Source organism: Salvelinus fontinalis, chromosome 2 (genome assembly GCF_029448725.1).
Source record: "Salvelinus fontinalis isolate EN_2023a chromosome 2, ASM2944872v1, whole genome shotgun sequence".
NCBI lineage: Eukaryota > Metazoa > Chordata > Actinopteri > Salmoniformes > Salmonidae > Salvelinus > Salvelinus fontinalis.
The window spans coordinates 2,246,667-2,268,254 of record NC_074666.1 but is presented as its reverse complement, the minus strand read 5'-3'; the positions used below and the strand labels follow the sequence as shown (position 1 = coordinate 2,268,254).

The following is a 21,588-nucleotide window of genomic DNA, read 5'->3' as shown; positions in this document are numbered from 1 at the left end:
CCCCCCTCTCTCTTTATTGTAACATCCCCCCTCTCTCTTTATTGTAACATCCCCCTCTCTCTTTATTGTAACATCTCCCCTCTCTCTCTTCATTGTAACATCCCCTCTCTCTCTTTATTGTAACACCCCCCCTCTCTCTTCATTGTAACATCCCCTCTCTCTCTTTATTGTAACACCCCCCCTCTCTCTTTATTGTAACATCCCCTCTCTCTCTTTATTGTAACATCCCCCTCTCTCTTTATTGTAACATCCCCCCTCTCTCTCTTTATTGTAACATCCCCTCTCTCTCTTTATTGTAACATCCCCCCTCTCTCTTTATTGTAACATCCCCTCTCTCTTTATTGTAACATCCCCCCTCTCTCTTTATTGTAACATCCCCTCTCTCTCTTTATTGTAACATCCCTCTCTCTCTCTTTATTGTAACATCCCCTCTCTCTTTATTGTAACATCCCCCTCTCTCTTTATTGTAACATCCCTCTCTCTCTCTTTATTGTAACATCCCTCTCTCTCTCTTTATTGTAACATCCCCTCTCTCTTTATTGTAACATCCCTCTCTCTCTCTTTATTGTAACATCCCCCTCTCTCTCTTTATTGTAACATCCCCCCTCTCTCTCTTTATTGTAACATCCCCTCTCTCTCTTTATTGTAACATCCCCCCTCTCTCTTTATTGTAACATCCCCCTCTCTCTCTTTATTGTAACATCCCCTCTCTCTCTCTTTATTGTAACATCCCCCCTCTCTCTTTATTGTAACATCCCCCCTCTTTCTCTTCATTGTAACATCCCCTCTCTCTCTTTATTGTAACATCCCCTCTCTCTCTTTATTGTAACATCCCCCCTCTCTCTCTTCATTGTAACATCCCCTCTCTCTCTTTATTGTAACATCCCCCCTCTCTCTCTTCATTGTAACATCCCCTCTCTCTCTTTATTGTAACATCCCCCCTTTTTCTCTTCATTGTAACATCCCCTCTCTCTCTTTATTGTAACATCCCCTCTCTCTCTTTATTGTAACATCCCCCCTCTCTCTTTACTGTAACATCCCCTCTCTCTTTATTGTAACATCCCCTCTCTCTCTTTATTGTAACATCCCCTCTCTCTCTTTATTGTAACATCCCCCTCTCTCTTTATTGTAACATCCCCCCTCTCTCTCTTCATTGTAACATCCCCTCTCTCTCTTTATTGTAACACCCCCCCTCTCTCTTCATTGTAACATCACCTCTCTCTCTTTATTGTAACACCCCCCCTCTCTCTTTATTGTAACATCCCCTCTCTCTCTTTATTGTAACATCCCCCTCTCTCTTTATTGTAACATCCCCCCTCTCTCTCTTTATTGTAACATCCCCTCTCTCTCTTTATTGTAACATCCCCCCTCTCTCTTTATTGTAACATCCCCTCTCTCTTTATTGTAACATCCCCCATCTCTCTTTATTGTAACATCCCCTCTCTCTCTTTATTGTAACATCCCTCTCTCTCTCTTTATTGTAACATCCCCTCTCTCTTTATTGTAACATCCCCCTCTCTCTTTATTGTAACATCCCTCTCTCTCTCTTTATTGTAACATCCCTCTCTCTCTCTTTATTGTAACATCCCCTCTCTCTTTATTGTAACATCCCTCTCTCTCTCTTTATTGTAACATCCCCCCTCTCTCTTTATTGTAACATCCCCCTCTCTCTTTATTGTAACATCCCCCCTCTCTCTCTTCATTGTAACATCCCCTCTCTCTCTTTATTGTAACATCCCCTCTCTCTCTTTATTGTAACATCCCCCCTCTCTCTCTTCATTGTAACATCCCCTCTCTCTCTTTATTGTAACATCCCCCCTCTTTCTCTTCATTGTAACATCCCCTCTCTCTCTTTATTGTAACATCCCCTCTCTCTTTATTGTAACATCCCACCTCTCTCTTTACTGTAACATCCCCTCTCTCTTTATTGTAACATCCCCTCTCTCTCTTTATTGTAACATCCCCTCTCTCTCTTTATTGTAACATCCCCCTCCCTCTTTATTGTAACATCCCCCCTCTCTCTCTTCATTGTAACATCCCCTCTCTCTCTTTATTGTAACACCCCCCCTCTCTCTTCATTGTAACATCCCCTCTCTCTCTTTATTGTAACACCCCCCCTCTCTCTTTATTGTAACATCCCCTCTCTCTCTTTATTGTAACATCCCCCTCTCTCTTTATTGTAACATCCCCTCTCTCTCTTTATTGTAACATCCCCCTCTCTCTTTATTGTAACATCCCTCTCTCTCTCTTTATTGTAACATCCCTCTCTCTCTCTTTATTGTAACATCCCCTCTCTCTTTATTGTAACATCCCTCTCTCTCTCTTTATTGTAACATCCCCCCTCTCTCTCTTTATTGTAACATCCCCCCTCTCTCTCTTTATTGTAACATCCCCTCTCTCCTTACAATATCCCCTCTCTTATTATATTGTCCTGTAAAATAGATTCAGGACGTGTACTGTAATTATTGTCTTGTCCTGTAAAATAGATTCAGGACGTGTACTGTAATTATTATATTGTCCTGTAAAATAGATTCAGGACGTGTACTGTAATTATTATATTGTCCTGTAAAATAGATTCAGGACGTGTACTGTAATTATTATCTTGTCCTGTAAAATAGATTCAGGACGTGTACTGTAATTATTGTCTTGTCCTGTAAAATAGATTCAGGACGTGTACTGTAATTATTATATTGTCCTGTAAAATAGATTCAGGACGTGTACTGTAATTATTATATTGTCCTGTAAAATAGATTCAGGACGTGTACTGTAATTATTATATTGTCCTGTAAAATAGATTCAGGACGTGTACTGTAATTATTATATTGTCCTGTAAAATAGATTCAGGACGTGTACTGTAATTATTATCTTGTCCTGTAAAATAGATTCAGGACGTGTACTGTAATTATTATATTGTCCTGTAAAATAGATTCAGGACGTGTACTGTAATTATTATATTGTCCTGTAAAATAGATTCAGGACGTGTACTGTAATTATTGTCTTGTCCTGTAAAATAGATTCAGGACGTGTACTGTAATTATTATATTGTCCTGTAAAATAGATTCAGGACGTGTACTGTAATTATTATATTGTCCTGTAAAATAGATTCAGGACGTGTACTGTAATTATTATATTGTCCTGTAAAATAGATTCAGGACGTGTACTGTAATTATTATCTTGTCCTGTAAAATAGATTCAGGACGTGTACTGTAATTATTGTCTTGTCCTGTAAAATAGATTCAGGACGTGTACTGTAATTATTATATTGTCCTGTAAAATAGATTCAGGACGTGTACTGTAATTATTATCTTGTCCTGTAAAATAGATTCAGGACGTGTACTGTAATTATTGTCTTGTCCTGTAAAATAGATTCAGGACGTGTACTGTAATTATTATATTGTCCTGTAAAATAGATTCAGGACGTGTACTGTAATTATTATATTGTCCTGTAAAATAGATTCAGGACGTGTACTGTAATTATTATATTGTCCTGTAAAATAGATTCAGGACGTGTACTGTAATTATTATATTGTCCTGTAAAATAGATTCAGGACGTGTACTGTAATTATTATATTGTCCTGTAAAATAGATTCAGGACGTGTACTGTAATTATTATATTGTCCTGTAAAATAGATTCAGGACGTGTACTGTAATTATTATATTGTCCTGTAAAATAGATTCAGGACGTGTACTGTAATTATTATATTGTCCTGTAAAATAGATTCAGGACGTGTACTGTAATTATTATATTGTCCTGTAAAATAGATTCAGGACGTGTACTGTAATTATTATATTGTCCTGTAAAATAGATTCAGGACGTGTACTGTAATTATTATATTGTCCTGTAAAATAGATTCAGGACGTGTACTGTAATTATTATATTGTCCTGTAAAATAGATTCAGGACGTGTACTGTAATTATTATTCTGTCCTGTAAAATAGATTCAGGACGTGTACTGTAATTATTATATTGTCCTGTAAAATAGATTCAGGACGTGTACTGTAATTATTATCTTGTCCTGTAAAATAGATTCAGGACGTGTACTGTAATTATTGTCTTGTCCTGTAAAATAGATTCAGGACGTGTACTGTAATTATTATATTGTCCTGTAAAATAGATTCAGGACGTGTACTGTAATTATTATCTTGTCCTGTAAAATAGATTCAGGACGTGTACTGTAATTATTGTCTTGTCCTGTAAAATAGATTCAGGACGTGTACTGTAATTATTATATTGTCCTGTAAAATAGATTCAGGACGTGTACTGTAATTATTATATTGTCCTGTAAAATAGATTCAGGACGTGTACTGTAATTATTATATTGTCCTGTAAAATAGATTCAGGACGTGTACTGTAATTATTATATTGTCCTGTAAAATAGATTCAGGACGTGTACTGTAATTATTATATTGTCCTGTAAAATAGATTCAGGACGTGTACTGTAATTATTATATTGTCCTGTAAAATAGATTCAGGACGTGTACTGTAATTATTATATTGTCCTGTAAAATAGATTCAGGACGTGTACTGTAATTATTATATTGTCCTGTAAAATAGATTCAGGACGTGTACTGTAATTATTATATTGTCCTGTAAAATAGATTCAGGACGTGTACTGTAATTATTATATTGTCCTGTAAAATAGATTTAGATTTAAAATAGATAAATGCTGTCTTCCTGTGTTGGTTTGTCATGGAGGTAAAACTGCTGTAAAACAACAACACATTTTATTTGTGTTTGTGTTTATGTTTGTTGACACAGTGTGTCTGTGTACCCCCCTCCCCAGGGTTAGGGCTGACTTTTAGGGTGTTAGGATTCATGGTTCGGGCTACGGTAACCGTCGCAAACCAGGCTTCCTAAAATGGGAAGCCTACGGGAAGTCCATGGCAGAAATCATCTAAAGACGGATGGGAACCAGTCAGTGACGCCTCACAACTTGTCAAACCAATCAAATACCCTGCTCCAAAAGTGCTCACTAGATTAGCGCCGTCGGAGAAACCGTGCGTGAGGGCAAATAAACACTCAGCTAAACAAGCACTGGTGGTCACGTTCTGACCATAGTTCTTTTGTATTTTCTTTGTGTTAGTGTGGTCAGGGCGTGAGTTGGGTGGGTTATCTATGTTGTCTGTTTCTATGTGGGGTTTCTCGTTTGGCCTGATATGGTTCTCAATCAGAGGCAGGTGTTTGTCATTGTCTCTGATTGGGAACCATATTAAGGTAGCCTGTTTTCTGTTGTGTTTTGTGGGTGGTTGTCTTCCGTGTCTGTGTGTTCCACACGGAACTGTTTCGGGTTTCGTTCGTTCACTTTGATGTTTTGTATCTCAGTGTTCAGTTTGTTTTATTAAACATTCATCATGAACACTTACCACGCTGCGCTTTGGTCCGACCTTTCTTACTCCTCGTCAGATGAGGAGGACGAATTCGTGACTGGTGACAAACAACGTTTAGGACACTATTTACCCACTGGCAGACTGGTTTTAGGACACTATTTACCCCCTGGCAGACTGGTTTTAGGACACTATTTACCCACTGGCAGACTGGTTTTAGGACACTATTTACCCTCTGGCAGACTGGTTTTAGGACACTATTCACCCACTGGCAGACTGGTTTTAGGACACTATTCACCCACTGGCAGACTGGTTTAAGGACACTATTCACCCACTGGCAGACTGGTTTTAGGACACTATTCACCCACTGGCAGACTGGTTTTAGGACACTATTTAACCACTGGCAGACTGGTTTTAGGACACTATTCACCCACTGGCAGACTGGTTTTAGGACACTATTCACCCACTGGCAGACTGGTTTTAGGACACTATTCACCCTCTGGCAGACTGGTTTTAGGACACTATTCACCCACTGGCAGACTGGTTTTAGGACACTATTTACCCACTGGCAGACTGGTTTTAGGACACTATTCACCCACTGGCAGACTGGTTTTAGGACACTATTCACCCACTGGCAGACTGGTTTTAGGACACTATTCACCCTCTGGCAGACTGGTTTTAGGACACTATTCACCCACTGGCAGACTGGTTTTAGGACACTATTTACCCACTGGCAGACTGGTTTTAGGACACTATTCACCCACTGGCAGACTGGTTTTAGGACACTATTCACCCACTGGCATGCTGGTTTTAGGACACTATTCACCCACTGGCAGCCTGGTTTTAGGACACTATTCACCCACTGGCAGACTGGTTTTAGGACACTATTTACCCCATAGCAGACTGGTTTTAGGACACTATTCACCCACTGGCAGACTGGTTTTAGGACACTATTCACCCTCTGGCAGACTGGTTTTAGGACACTATTCACCCACTGGCAGACTGGTTTTAGGACACTATTCACCCACTGGCAGACTGGTTTTAGGACACTATTCACCCACTGGCAGACTGGTTTTAGGACACTATTCACCCACTGGCAGACTGGTTTTAGGACACTATTCACCCACTGGCAGACTGGTTTTAGGACACTATTTACCCACTGGCAGACTGGTTTTAGGACACTATTCACCCACTGGCAGACTGGTTTTAGGACACTATTCACCCTCTGGCAGACTGGTTTTAGGACACTATTCACCCACTGGCAGACTGGTTTTAGGACACTATTTACCCACTGGCAGACTGGTTTTAGGACACTATTCACCCACTGGCAGACTGGTTTTAGGACACTATTTACCCACTGGCAGACTGGTTTTAGGACACTATTCACCCACTGGCAGACTGGTTTTAGGACACTATTCACCCACTGGCAGACTGGTTTTAGGACACTATTTACCCACTGGCAGACTGGTTTTAGGACACTATTCACCCACTGGCAGACTGGTTTTAGGACACTATTCACCCACTGGCAGACTGGTTTTAGGACACTATTCACCCTCTGGCAGACTGGTTTTAGGACACTATTCACCCACTGGCAGACTGGTTTTAGGACACTATTTACCCACTGGCAGACTGGTTTTAGGACACTATTCACCCACTGGCAGACTGGTTTTAGGACACTATTCACCCACTGGCAGACTGGTTTTAGGACACTATTCACCCTCTGGCAGACTGGTTTTAGGACACTATTCACCCACTGGCAGACTGGTTTTAGGACACTATTTACCCACTGGCAGACTGGTTTTAGGACACTATTCACCCACTGGCAGACTGGTTTTAGGACACTATTCACCCACTGGCATGCTGGTTTTAGGACACTATTCACCCACTGGCAGCCTGGTTTTAGGACACTATTCACCCACTGGCAGACTGGTTTTAGGACACTATTTACCCCATAGCAGACTGGTTTTAGGACACTATTCACCCACTGGCAGACTGGTTTTAGGACACTATTCACCCTCTGGCAGACTGGTTTTAGGACACTATTCACCCACTGGCAGACTGGTTTTAGGACACTATTCACCCACTGGCAGACTGGTTTTAGGACACTATTCACCCACTGGCAGACTGGTTTTAGGACACTATTCACCCACTGGCAGACTGGTTTTAGGACACTATTCACCCACTGGCAGACTGGTTTTAGGACACTATTCACCCTCTGGCAGACTGGTTTTAGGACACTATTCACCCACTGGCAGACTGGTTTTAGGACACTATTTACCCACTGGCATGCTGGTTTTAGGACACTATTCACCCACTGGCAGCCTGGTTTTAGGACACTATTCACCCACTGGCAGACTGGTTTTAGGACACTATTTACCCCATAGCAGACTGGTTTTAGGACACTATTCACCCACTGGCAGACTGGTTTTAGGACACTATTCACCCACTGGCAGACTGGTTTTAGGACACTATTCACCCACTGGCATGCTGGTTTTAGGACACTATTCACCCACTGGCAGCCTGGTTTTAGGACACTATTCACCCACTGGCAGACTGGTTTTAGGACACTATTTACCCCATAGCAGACTGGTTTTAGGACACTATTCACCCACTGGCAGACTGGTTTTAGGACACTATTCACCCTCTGGCAGACTGGTTTTAGGACACTATTCACCCACTGGCAGACTGGTTTTAGGACACTATTCACCCACTGGCATGCTGGTTTTAGGACACTATTTACCCCCTGGCAGACTGGTTTTAGGACACTATTTACCCACTGGCATGCTGGTTTTAGGACACTATTTACCCACTGGCAGACTGGTTTTAGGACACTATTTACCCCCTGGCAGACTGGTTTTAGGACACTATTTACCCCCTGGCAGACTGGTTTTAGGACACTATTTACCCACTGGCATGCTGGTTTTAGGACACTATTTACCCCCTGGCAGACTGGTTTTAGGACACTATTTACCCCCTGGCAGACTGGTTTTAGGACACTATTTACCCACTGGCATGCAGGTTTTAGGACACTATTCACCCACTGGCATGCTGGTTTTAGGACACTATTCACCCTCTGGCAGACTGGTTTTAGGACACTATTCACCCTCTGGCAGACTGGTTTTAGGACACTATTCACCCTCTGGCAGACTGGTTTTAGGACACTATTCACCCACTGGCATGCTGGTTTTAGGACACTATTTACCCACTGGCAGACTGGTTTTAGGACACTATTCACCCACTGGCAGACTGGTTTTAGGACACTATTCAGCCTCTGGCAGACTGGTTTTAGGACACTATTCACCCACTGGCAGACTGGTTTTAGGACACTATTTACCCACTGGCAGACTGGTTTTAGGACACTATTCACCCACTGGCAGACTGGTTTTAGGACACTATTCACCCACTGGCATGCTGGTTTTAAGACACTATTCACCCACTGGCAGCCTGGTTTTAGGACACTATTCACCCACTGGCAGACTGGTTTTAGGACACTATTTACCCCATAGCAGACTGGTTTTAGGACACTATTCACCCTCTGGCAGACTGGTTTTAGGACACTATTCACCCTCTGGCAGACTGGTTTTAGGACACTATTCACCCACTGGCAGACTGGTTTTAGGACACTATTCACCCACTGGCAGACTGGTTTTAGGACACTATTCACCCACTGGCAGACTGGTTTTAGGACACTATTCACCCACTGGCAGACTGGTTTTAGGACACTATTCACCCACTGGCAGACTGGTTTTAGGACACTATTTACCCACTGGCAGACTGGTTTTAGGACACTATTCACCCACTGGCAGACTGCTTTTAGGAAACTATTTACCCACTGGCAGACTGGTTTTAGGACACTATTCACCCACTGGCAGACTGGTTTTAGGACACTATTCACCCACTGGCAGACTGGTTTTAGGACACTATTCACCCACTGGCAGACTGGTTGCAGGACACTATTTACCCTCTGGCAGACTGGTTTTAGGACACTATTTACCCACTGGCAGACTGGTTTTAGGACACTATTCACCCACTGGCAGACTGGTTTTAGGACACTATTCACCCACTGGCAGACTGGTTTTAGGACACTATTCACCCACTGGCAGACTGCTTTTAGGAAACTATTTACCCACTGGCAGACTGGTTTTAGGACACTATTCACCCACTGGCAGACTGGTTTTAGGACACTATTCACCCACTGGCAGACTGGTTTTAGGACACTATTCACCCACTGGCAGACTGGTTTTAGGACACTGTTTACCCACTGGCAGACTGGTTTTAGGACACTATTCACCCACTGGCAGACTGGTTTTAGGACACTGTTTACCCACTGGCAGACTGGTTTTAGGACACTATTTACCCACTGGCAGACTGGTTTTAGGACACTATTCACCCACTGGCCGACTGGTTTTAGGACACTTTTTACCCACTGGCAGACTGGTTTTAGGACACTATTTACCCACTGGCAGACTGGTTTTAGGACACTATTCACCCACTGGCAGACTGGTTTTAGGACACTGTTTACCCACTGGCAGACTGGTTTTAGGACACTATTTACCCACTGGCAGACTGGTTTTAGGACACTATTCACCCACTGGCAGACTGGTTTTAGGACACTGTTTACCCACTGGCAGACTGGTTTTAGGACACTATTCACCCACTGGCAGACTGGTTTTAGGACACTGTTCACCCACTGGCAGACTGGTTTTCACTGGATTTTTATTTTATTTCAAGATGAGCAGAAGCTGCAGCAAAATGGGAGAATGCTGGCCGTATCAATATTTAAAATGTTGATGTTTCTGTCGTGATATTTGTCTGTAAAGGCTAGCATGAGGGAGAAGAAGTAACTAGCCACAATGAGGTTCGTTTTGAAAAAACTCAGCTAACTTTGAAAGCTACCTACGTATATCTAGCTAGCTAGTTCAATTTCTCTTACAATTATAAAGCCACCGAAATGTGTGGGGTACAAACAGGGTTAAAAACAGCAAATTATTGAACTAAAAGGTTAGCTGCGTTAGCCCAGTCTCTACCTATCTACGAGAACAACTGCAAACTTTGTGTAAACAACATTGCAAAAATGAATCTACAAAATCTTGTATATGGTTATCCTCATACACAGTTCCTTTAGAAGTATTGACACCTCTTTACTTTTTCCACATTGTGTTGTCTTACAGTCTGAATTTAAATTGTATTAATTTGAGATTTTGTGTCACGGATCTACACACAATACCCCATAATGACATCACAATATCCCATAATGACATCACAATACCCCATAATGACATCACAATACCCCATAATGGCATCACAATACCCCATAATGACATCACAATATCCCATAATGACATCCATAATGACATCACAATACCCCATAATGACATCACAATATCCCATAATGACATCACAATACCCCATAATGACATCACAATATCCCATAATGACATCACAATACCCCATAATGACATCACAATACCCCATAATGTCAAAGGAATTTTCATTTGTAGAACATTTTCTCAATTCATTAAAAATGAAAAGCTGAAATGTCTTGAGTCAATAAGTATTCAACCCCTTTGTTATGGCAAGCCTAAATAAGATCAGGAGTAAATATTTGCTTACCAAGTCACATAATAGTTTGCAATAATAGTGTTTATCATGGGTTTTGAAGGATATCTCTGTACCCCACACATAGAATGTCCCTACCAGCGTGCCAGTGTCGAGCAGTGAATTACAAGCAGTTTCAACCACAAAGACCAGGGAGGTTTTCCAAAGCCTCGCAAAGATGGCCACCTTTTGGTAAATGAGTTTTAAAAAAGCAGACATTAACTATCCCTTTCAGCATGGTGAAGTTATTAATTGTTACACTTTGAATGGTGTATCAATACAGCCAGTCACTATAAAGATACAGGTGTCCTTCCTAACTTAGTTGACGGAGAGAAAGGAAACCGCTCAGGGATTTCACAATGAGGCCAGTGGTGACTTTAAAACAGTTACAGAGTTTAATGGCTGTGATAGGAGAAAACTGAGGATGGATCAACAACATTGTCGTTTCTCTACCGTACTAACATAAATTACAGATTGTAAAGAAAAAAGCCTGTACAGAATAAAAAATATTCCCATACATGCATCCTCTTTGCAATAAGGCCTTAACGTAATACTGCATAAAATTCAAGAAATGTGCTTTTTGTCCTGAATACAAAGCATTATGTTTGCACTTGAAACTAGCATATTCTACCCGGAATGGTAGTGACACACAGCACTCCTTCTACCCTGGGCATGTGTGGGGGGGGGGGGGGTGTTCTTAAAATGTAACATCCAATCAAAATGTAGCCGCTGTAATCCAAAGGCCCATTCAAACCGTTTCGGCGAATGCAAAATTCTCCAGACCTCCAGAGGAGGCAAAAATTTGATTTTGGAGGTATGGCAAAGCAAGACCAGTGCAATAGCTAGGGGTTAGGACTAGGTGTTAGGGTTAGGTGTTAGGGTTAGGTGTTAGGACTAGGTGTTAGGGTTAGGACTAGGTGTTAGGACTAGGTGTTAGGACTAGGTGTTAGGACCCGGTGTTAGGACTAGGTGTTAGGGTTAGGACTAGGTGTTAGGGTCAGAACTAGGTGTTAGGGTTAGGTGTTAGGACTAGGTGTTAGGACTAGGTGTTAGGACTAGGTGTTAGGGATAGGTATTAGGACTAGGTGTTAGGGCTAGGGGTTAGGACTAGGTGTTAGGGATAGGTGTTAGGACTAGGTGTTAGGACTAGGTGTTAGGACTAGGTGTTAGGACTAGGTGTTAGGACTAGGGGTTAAGACTAGGTGTTAGGGTTAGGACTAGGTGTTAGGACTAGGTGTTATGACTAGGGGTTAAGACTAGGTGTTAGGGTTAAGACTAGGTGTTAGGGCTAGGGGTTAGGACTAGGTGTTAGGACTAGGTTTTAGGGTTAGGACTATGGGTTAGGAATAGGTGTTAGGGTTAGGTGTTAGGACTAGGTGTTAGGGTTAGGACTAGGTGTTAGGACTAGGTGTTAGGACTAGGTGTTTGGACCCGGTGTTAGGACTAGGTGTTAGGGTTAGGACTAGGTGTTAGGGTCAGAACTAGGTGTTAGGGTTAGGTGTTAGGACTAGGTGTTAGGACTAGGTGTTAGGACTAGGTGTTAGGGATAGGTATTAGGACTAGGTGTTAGGACTAGGTGTTAGGACTAGGTGTTTGGACCCGGTGTTAGGACTAGGTGTTAGGGTTAGGACTAGGTGTTAGGGTCAGAACTAGGTGTTAGGGTTAGGTGTTAGGACTAGGTGTTAGGACTAGGTGTTAGGACTAGGTGTTAGGGATAGGTATTAGGACTAGGTGTTAGGGCTAGGGGTTAGGACTAGGTGTTAGGGATAGGTGTTAGGACTAGGTGTTAGGACTAGGTGTTAGGACTAGGTGTTAGGACTAGGTGTTAGGACTAGGTGTTAGGACTAGGGGTTAAGACTAGGTGTTAGGGTTAGGACTAGGTGTTAGGACTAGGTGTTAGGACTAGGGGTTAAGACTAGGTGTTAGGGTTAAGACTAGGTGTTAGGGCTAGGGGTTAGGGTTAGGACTAGGTGTTAGGACTAGGTGTTAGGGTTAGGACTATGGGTTAGGAATAGGTGTTAGGACTAGGTGTTAGGACTAGGACTATGTGTTAGGGTTAGGACTAGGTGTTAGGGTCAGGACTAGGTGTTAGAGTTAGGACTAGGAGTTAGGGTTAGGACTAGGTGTTAGGACTAGGAGTTAGGACTAGGTGTTAGGGTCAGGACTAGGTGTTAGGGTTAGGACTAGGTGTTAGGACTAGGACTATGTGTTAGGACTAGGACTAGGTTTTAGGACTAGGACTAGGTGTTAGGACTAGGAGTTAGGACTAGGTGTTAGGGTTAGTACTAGGTGTTAGGACTAGGTGTTAGGGATAGGACTAGGTGTTAGAGTTAGGACTAGGAGTTAGGACTAGGTGTTAGGGTTAGGACTAGGTGTTAGGACTAGGACTAGGTGTTAGGGTCAGGACTAGGTGTTAGGGATAGGACTAGGAGTTAGGGTTAGGACTAGGTTTTAGGACTAGGTGTTAGGGATAGGACTAGGTGTTATGGTTAGGACTAGGTGTTAGGGTTAGGACTAGGTGTTAGGACTAGGTGTTAGGGATAGGACTAGGAGTTAGGGTTAGGACTAGGTGTTAGAGTTAGGACTAGGTGTTAGGACTAGGACTAGGTGTTAGGACTAGGTTTTAGATATAGGTGTTAGGGTTAGGACTAGGTGTTAGGACTAGGTGTTAGGACTAGGTGTTAGGGTTAGGACTAGGTGTTAGGACTAGGTGTTAGGGTCAGAACTAGGTGTTAGGGTTAGGACTAGGAGTTAGGAGTAGGAGTTAGGGTTAGGACTAGGAGTTAGGACTAGGAGTTAGGGTTAGGACTAGGTGTTAGGGTTAGGACTAGGTGTTAGGACTAGGACTATGTGTTAGGACTAGGACTAGGTGTTAGGACTAGGACTAGGTTTTAGGACTAGGACTAGGTGTTAGGACTAGGAGTTAGGACTAGGTGTTAGGGTTAGGACTATGTGTTAGGACTAGGTGTTAGGGATAGGACTAGGTGTTAGGGTCAGGACTAGGTGTTAGGGTTAGGACTAGGTGTTAGGACTAGGTGTTAGGGTTAGGACTAGGAGTTAGGGTCAGGACTAGGTTTTAGGGTTAGGACTAGGTGTTAGGGTTAGGACTAGGAGTTAGGGTCAGGTAAAGGTATAAGGTTGTAACTCTGGTCACACCTTGTGTTTCGTTTTTATTTATTAATTTAACCTTTATTTAATTCAGTTAAGAATTTAAGAACATATTCTTATTTACATTGACTGCCTGGCAAAAGACCTCCTGTGGGGACAGGGGGCTGGGATTATATAAAATAAAAACTAAATGAGTGTATCTGTCTGTCGTCAGATCTTCATCGGAGAGGTATCCATGTACATCATGAAGTCCACACGGGCGGTGCTACTAACCCAGGAGAAGACCATCTTGACGGGGGAGTGCTGCTACCTGAACCCCCTCATCAGAAGAATCGTCAGGTTTATTGGTGAGTCAGTTCTACTGGTCTTTAGGTTTTGTCATTTTGTTTTACTGGTCTTGGCTGTAGGTTTTGTCATTTTGTTTTACTGGTCTTGGCTGTAGGTTTTGTCATTTTGTTTTACTGGTCTTGGCTGTAGGTTTTGTCATTTTGTTTTACTGGTCTTGGCTGTAGGTTTTGTCAGTTGTTTTACTGGTCTTGTCTGTGCGTTTGTCTGTTGTTTTACTGTTATTGGCTGTAGTTTTGTCAGTTGTTAGACTGTTATTGTCTGCAGCTTTGTCAGTTGTTCTACTGGTCTTGCCTGTAGTGTTTGTCAGTTGTTCTACTGGTCTTTGCTGTAGATTTGTCAGTTGTTCTACTGGTCTTTGCTGTAGGTTTGTCAGTTGTTCTACTGGCCTTCGCTGTAGATTTGTCAGTTGTTCTACTGGTGTTTGCTGTAGGTTTGTCAGTTGTTTTACTGGTCTTGCTGTAGGTTTGTCAGTTGTTCTACTGGTGTTTGCTGTAGGTTTGTCAGTTGTTTTACTGGTCTTGCTGTAGGTTTGTCAGTTGTTCCACTGGTCTTGGCTGTAGATTTGTCAGTTGTTCTACTGGTCTTGGCTGTATGGTTTGTCAGTTGTTCTACTGGTCTTGGCTGTAGATTTGTCAGTTGTTCTACTGGTCTTGGCTGTAGGTTTTGTCAGTTGTTCTACTGGTCTTGGCTATAGATTTGTCAGTTGTTCTACTGGTCTTGCCTGTATGATTTGTCAGTTGTTCTACTGGTCTTGGCTGTAGGTTTTGTCAGTGGTTTCACTGATATTTGCTGTAGGTTTTGTCAGTTGTTCTATTGGTCTTGGCTGTAGTTTTGTCAGTTGTTTTACTGGTCTTGGCTGTATGTTTTGTCAGTTGTTCCACTGGTCTTGGCTGTAGTTTTGTCAGTTGTTCTACTGGTCTTGGCTGTAGTTTTGTCAGTTGTTCTACTGGTCTTGGCTGTAGTTTTGTCAGTTGTTCTACTGGTCTTGGCTGTAGGTTTTGTCAGTTGTTCTACTGATCTTGGCTGTAGTTTTGTCAGTTGTTCTACTGGTCTTGGCTGTAGTTTTGTCAGTTGTTCTACTGGTCTTGGCTGTAGTTTTGTCAGTTGTTCTACTGGTCTTGGCTGTAGGTTTTGTCAGTTGTTCTACTGATCTTGGCTGTAGTTTTGTCAGTTGTTCTACTGGTCTTGGCTGTAGTTTTGTCAGTTGTTCTACTAGTCTTGGCTGTAGGTTTTGTCAGTTGTTCTACTGGTCTTGGCTGTAGATTTGTCAGTTGTTCTACTGGTCTTGGCTGTAGATTTGTCAGTTGTTCTACTGGTCTTGGCTGTAGTTTTGTCAGTTGTTCTACTGGTCTTGGCTGTAGGTTTTGTCAGTTGTTCTACTGGTCTTGGCTGTAGATTTGTCAGTTGTTCTACTGGTCTTGGCTGTAGATTTGTCAGTTGTTCTACTGGTCTTGGCTGTAGGTTTTGTCAGTTGTTCTACTGGTCTTGGCTGTAGATTTGTCAGTTGTTCTACTGGTCTTGGCTGTAGATTTGTCAGTTGTTCTACTGGTCTTGGCTGTAGATTTGTCAGTTGTTCTACTGGTCTTGGCTGTAGGTTTTGTCAGTTGTTCTACTGGTCTTGGCTGTAGATTTGTCAGTTGTTCTACTGGTCTTGGCTGTAGATTTGTCAGTTGTTCTACTGGTCTTGGCTGTAGATTTGTCAGTTGTTCTACTGGTCTTGGCTGTAGGTTTTGTCAGTTGTTCTACTGGTCTTGGCTGTAGGTTTTGTCAGTTGTTCTACTGGTCTTGGCTGTAGATTTGTCAGTTGTTCTACTGGTCTTGGCTGTAGGTTTTGTCAGTTGTTCTACTGGTCTTGTCTGTAGATTTGTCAGTTGTTCTACTGGTCTTGGCTGTAGATTTGTCAGTTGTTCTACTGGTCTTGTCTGTAGGTTTTGTCAGTTGTTCTACTGGTCTTGGCTGTAGGTTTTGTCAGTTGTTCTACTGGTCTTGGCTGTAGGTTTTGTCAGTTGTTCTACTGGTCTTGGCTGTAGATTTGTCAGTTGTTCTACTGGTCTTGGCTGTAGTTTTGTCAGTTGTTCTACTGGTCTTGGCTGTAGATTTGTCAGTTGTTCTACTGGTCTTGGCTGTAGGTTTTGTCAGTTGTTCTACTGGTCTTGGCTGTAGATTTGTCAGTTGTTCTACTGGTCTTGGCTGTAGTTTTGTCAGTTGTTCTACTGGTCTTGGCTGTAGATTTGTCAGTTGTTCTACTGGTCTTGGCTGTAGGTTTTGTCAGTTGTTCTACTGGTCTTGGCTGTAGATTTCTCAGTTGTTCTATTGGTCTTGGCTGTAGATTTGTCAGTTGTTCTACTGGTCTTGGCTGTAGATTTGTCAGTTGTTCTACTGGTCTTGGCTGTAGGTTTTGTCAGTTGTTCTACTGGTCTTGGCTGTAGGTTTTGTCAGTTGTTCTACTGGTCTTGGCTGTAGATTTGTCAGTTGTTCTACTGGTCTTGGCTGTAGGTTTTGTCAGTTGTTCTACTGGTCTTGTCTGTAGATTTGTCAGTTGTTCTACTGGTCTTGGCTGTAGATTTGTCAGTTGTTCTACTGGGCTTGTCTGTAGGTTTTGTCAGTTGTTCTACTGGTCTTGGCTGTAGGTTTTGTCAGTTGTTCTACTGGTCTTGGCTGTAGATTTGTCAGTTGTTCTACTGGTCTTGGCTGTAGATTTGTCAGTTGTTCTACTGGTCTTGGCTGTAGATTTGTCAGTTGTTCTACTGGTCTTGGCTGTAGGTTTTGTCAGTTGTTCTACTGGTCTTGGCTGTAGGTTTTGTCAGTTGTTCTACTGGTCTTGGCTGTAGATTTGTCAGTTGTTCTACTGGTCTTGGCTGTAGGTTTTGTCAGTTGTTCTACTGGTCTTGTCTGTAGATTTGTCAGTTGTTCTACTGGTCTTGGCTGTAGATTTGTCAGTTGTTCTACTGGTCTTGGCTGTAGGTTTTGTCAGTTGTTCTACTGGTCTTGGCTGTAGGTTTTGTCAGTTGTTCTACTGGTCTTGGCTGTAGATTTGTCAGTTGTTCTACTGGTCTTGGCTGTAGGTTTTGTCAGTTGTTCTACTGGTCTTGGCTGTAGATTTGTCAGTTGTTCTACTGGTCTTGGTTGTAGGTTTTGTCAGTTGTTCTACTGGTCTTGGCTGTAGGTTTTGTCAGTTGTTCTACTGGTCTTGGCTGTAGGTTTTGTCAGTTGTTCTACTGGTCTTGGCTATAGATTTGTCAGTTGTTCTACTGGTCTTGGCTGTAGTTTTGTCAGTTGTTCTACTGGTCTTGGCTGTAGGTTTTGTCAGTTGTTCTACTGGTCTTGGCTGTAGATTTGTCAGTTGTTCTACTGGTCTTGGCTGTAGATTTGTCAGTTGTTCTACTGGTCTTGGCTGTAGGTTTTGTCAGTTGTTCTACTGGTCTTGGCTGTAGTTTTGTCAGTTGTTCTACTGGTCTTGGCTGTAGATTTGTCAGTTGTTCTACTGGTCTTGGCTGTAGATTTGTCAGTTGTTCTACTGGTCTTGGCTGTAGATTTGTCAGTTGTTCTACTGGTCTTGGCTGTAGGTTTTGTCAGTTGTTCTACTGGTCTTGGCTGTAGGTTTTGTCAGTTGTTCTACTGGTCTTGGCTGTAGGTTTTGTCAGTTGTTCTACTGGTCTTGGCTGTAGATTTGTCAGTTGTTCTACTGGTCTTGGCTGTAGTTTTGTCAGTTGTTCTACTGGTCTTGGCTGTAGTTTTGTCAGTTGTTCTACTGGTTTTGGCTGTAGGTTTTGTCAGTTGTTCTACTGGTCTTGGCTGTAGATTTGTCAGTTGTTCTACTGGTCTTGGCTGTAGTTTTGTCAGTTGTTCTACTGGTCTTGGCTGTAGGTTTTGTCAGTTGTTCTACTGATCTTGGCTGTAGATTTGTCAGTTGTTCTACTGGTCTTGACTGTAGTTTTGTCAGTTGTTCTACTGGTCTTGGCTGTAGTTTTGTCAGTTGTTCTACTGGTCTTGGCTGTAGTTTTGTCAGTTGTTCTACTGGTCTTGGCTGTAGTTTTGTCAGTTGTTCTACTGGTCTTGGCTGTAGATTTGTCAGTTGTTCTACTGGTCTTGGCTGTAGGTTTTGTCAGTTGTTCTACTGGTCTTGGCTGTAGGTTTTGTCAGTTGTTCTACTGGTCTTGGCTGTAGGTTTTGTCAGTTGTTCTACTGGTCTTGGCTGTAAATTTGTCAGTTGTTCTACTGGTCTTGGCTGTATGGTTTGTCAGTTGTTCTACTGGTCTTGGCTGTAGTTTTGTCAGTTGTTCTACTGGTCTTGGCTGTAGATTTGTCAGTTGTTCTACTGGTCTTGGCTGTAGGTTTGTCAGTTGTTCTACTGGTCTTGGCTGTAGATTTGTCAGTTGTTCTACTGGTCTTGGCTGTAGATTTGTCAGTTGTTCTACTGGTCTTGGCTGTAGATTTGTCAGTTGTTCTACTGGTCTTGGCTGTAGATTTGTCAGTTGTTCTACTGGTCTTGGCTGTAGATTTGTCAGTTGTTCTACTGGTCTTGGCTGTAGTTTTGTCAGTTGTTCTACTGGTCTTGGCTGTAGATTTGTCAGTTGTTCTACTGGTCTTGGCTGTAGGTTTGTCAGTTGTTCTACTGGTCTTGGCTGTAGATTTGTCAGTTGTTCTACTGGTCTTGGCTGTAGATTTGTCAGTTGTTCTACTGGTCTTGGCTGTAGATTTGTCAGTTGTTCTACTGGTCTTGGCTGTAGATTTGTCAGTTGTTCTACTGGTCTTGGCTGTAGATTTGTCAGTTGTTCTACTGGTCTTGGCTGTAGATTTGTCAGTTGTTCTACTGGTCTTGGCTGTAGTTTTGTCAGTTGTTCTACTGGTCTTGGCTGTAGATTTGTCAGTTGTTCTACTGGTCTTGGCTGTAGGTTTGTCAGTTGTTCTACTGGTCTTGGCTGTAGATTTGTCAGTTGTTCTACTGGTCTTGTCTGTAGGTTTTTCCATCCAGCCACTTTATAACGTCCATGTATTAGTTCTGGTATTCCTGTGGTATAATGACATTTATCAGATCTCTCCGAGAGGAGAGGAGGGGGCACTGAATACACTGGGCCAGATCGTACCAATCCCAAGCCTGAGAAGGCACCATTACCCACGTACCCCTGCTCAGACAGAGCCAGGGGCAGCAGCATCAGATTAATTTTACACTGTCTTCCACACTAGTGACCAGAGAGCTCACCTCTCTGTGAGCCTCTTGTCTCTCCCTCATCTCCTCAGCTCAGCGCTGGTGATATTTGTTTATACTCATGGTTCAGTCCCAAACCCCACACTATTCTTTGTATAGGTAGTAGGGGACTACTGTTGGCCAGGGCCTTCAGGTAGTAGGGGACTACTGTTAACCAGGGCCTGCAGGTAGTAAGGAACAGACAGAGAGGCCCAGGCAGACAGAGAGGCCCAGGCCCAGGCAGACTTAGAGGCCCAGGCAGACTTAGAGGACCAGGCAGAATCAGGGAATTGGAATACAAAGGATTGTTATTTCATGGGCAAACAATCCAGATAATAATGCGTCATACACAGAGGTTGTGTCTGAAAAGGCATTCTGCCTTGCTCTGAGCAAGGAGGGTCGGAGAATGAGAGCAAGGAGGGTCGGAGAATGAGAGCAAGGAGGGTCGGAGAATGAGAGCAAGGAGGGTCGGAGAATGAGAGCAAGGAGGGTCGGAGAATGAGAGCAAGGAGGGTCGGAGAATGAGAGCAAGGAGGGTCGGAGAATGAGAGCAAGGAGGGTCGGAGAATGAGTCCAAATTAAAGTATGTGAAACAGAGCGCGGAGGGCACATCGAATGCATATTCCATGTTGTACATATTTGTAAGAATTGGTAGCTACACTCAAAAAATGTATATCTACCTTGTGTAACATTAGTTTTATGTAATTTTTACCAGTTTTTTTCCTATTTATTTATCTGTATATGTTGTATGTATGTACAGTATGTATGTATCTATGTGTATTTATACCGTGTGTATGTATGTATGTATGTATATTATTGTACAGCTCTAGTGATATAATTTACTATTATGTATTGATTTTTACCTTACTTTTTATTGTTTTTATTTTATTATTTTTAATTTTTTCACTCTTTATGTGATGTGCAATACAGAAAACACCAGAATAATAATTATCATTTAATTATCACAGTGAATTATTGTAATGTTTGTTTATGTGTCAATTAATCCCGTAAGGGATGAGTTGACAACAGGCAAGTTGACACAAAAATAAAACGTCATTCATTCATTCAGCTGGCTAGCTAGATTAGTACGATTCACATATCTATCTGACAATTATGAAGTAAAACGTTTGCTTTATTGCCGTTGTCGTGGCTGGAAGACGACTCAGTGAATTGGCAGATACAGCGTGAGGTAATACTGTAGGGGGAGAGCTTCTCTAATGTAACGAATGCTTTCAACACCTTTCCATGCCCCGACGAATTGAGGCTGTTCTGCGGGCAAAAGGGGGTGGATGCAACTCAATATTAGGAAGGTGTTCTTAATGTTTTGTACACTCTGTGTATTTCATGAACATATAAAATGAAGGCAGTCCCTTCACGACACAGGATCCCCAGGCAGAGAGGCCCAGGCAGAGAGGCCCAGGCAGAGAGGCCCAGGCAGAGAGGCCCAGGCAGAGAGGCCCAGGCAGAGAGGCCCAGGCAGAGAACCCAGGCAGAAAGGCCCAGGCAGAGAGCCCAGGCAGATAACCTAGTAGCCTAGTGGTTAGAGCGTTGGGCCAGTAACCGAAAGGTTGCAAGATTGAATCCCTGAGCTGACAAGGTAAAGATCTGTCGTTCTGCCCCTGAACAAGGCAGTTAACCCACTGTTCCTTGTGCCGTCATTGTAAATAAGAATTTGTTCTTAACTGACTTGCCTAGTTAAATAAAAAATGTTTTAGAAAAAATGATCACAATTTATCACAGGTCAGGATCACAGTTTACCATGCAGGTCAGGATTATAGTTTACCATGCAGGTCAGGATCATAGTTTACCATGCAGGTCAGGATCACAGTTTACCATGCAGGTCAGGATCACAGTTTACCATGCAGGTCAGGATCATAGTTTACCATGCAGGTCAGAATCACAGTTTACCATGCAGGTCAGGATCACAGTTTACCATGCAGGTCAGAATCACAGTTTACCATGCAGGTCAGGATCACAGTTTACCATGCAGGTCAGAATCACAGTTTACCATGCAGGTCAGAA

The 21,588-nt window shown here is 42.6% G+C and overlaps 1 protein-coding gene across 1 annotated transcript in view; it reads left to right on the top strand.

Annotated features, from left to right (window-relative positions):
- Window positions 1-14,205: 14,205 nt before the first annotated feature.
- Window positions 14,206-21,588, top strand: part of LOC129869620 (phospholipid phosphatase-related protein type 1-like) — a 117,734-nt gene continuing 110,351 nt past the window's right edge. Inside the window, exon 1 of the mRNA XM_055944194.1 lies at window positions 14,206-14,377. Within this exon, the coding sequence (XP_055800169.1) occupies window positions 14,221-14,377 (157 nt within the window). The 5' untranslated portion in view covers window positions 14,206-14,220. The remainder of the gene's footprint in view (window positions 14,378-21,588) is intronic.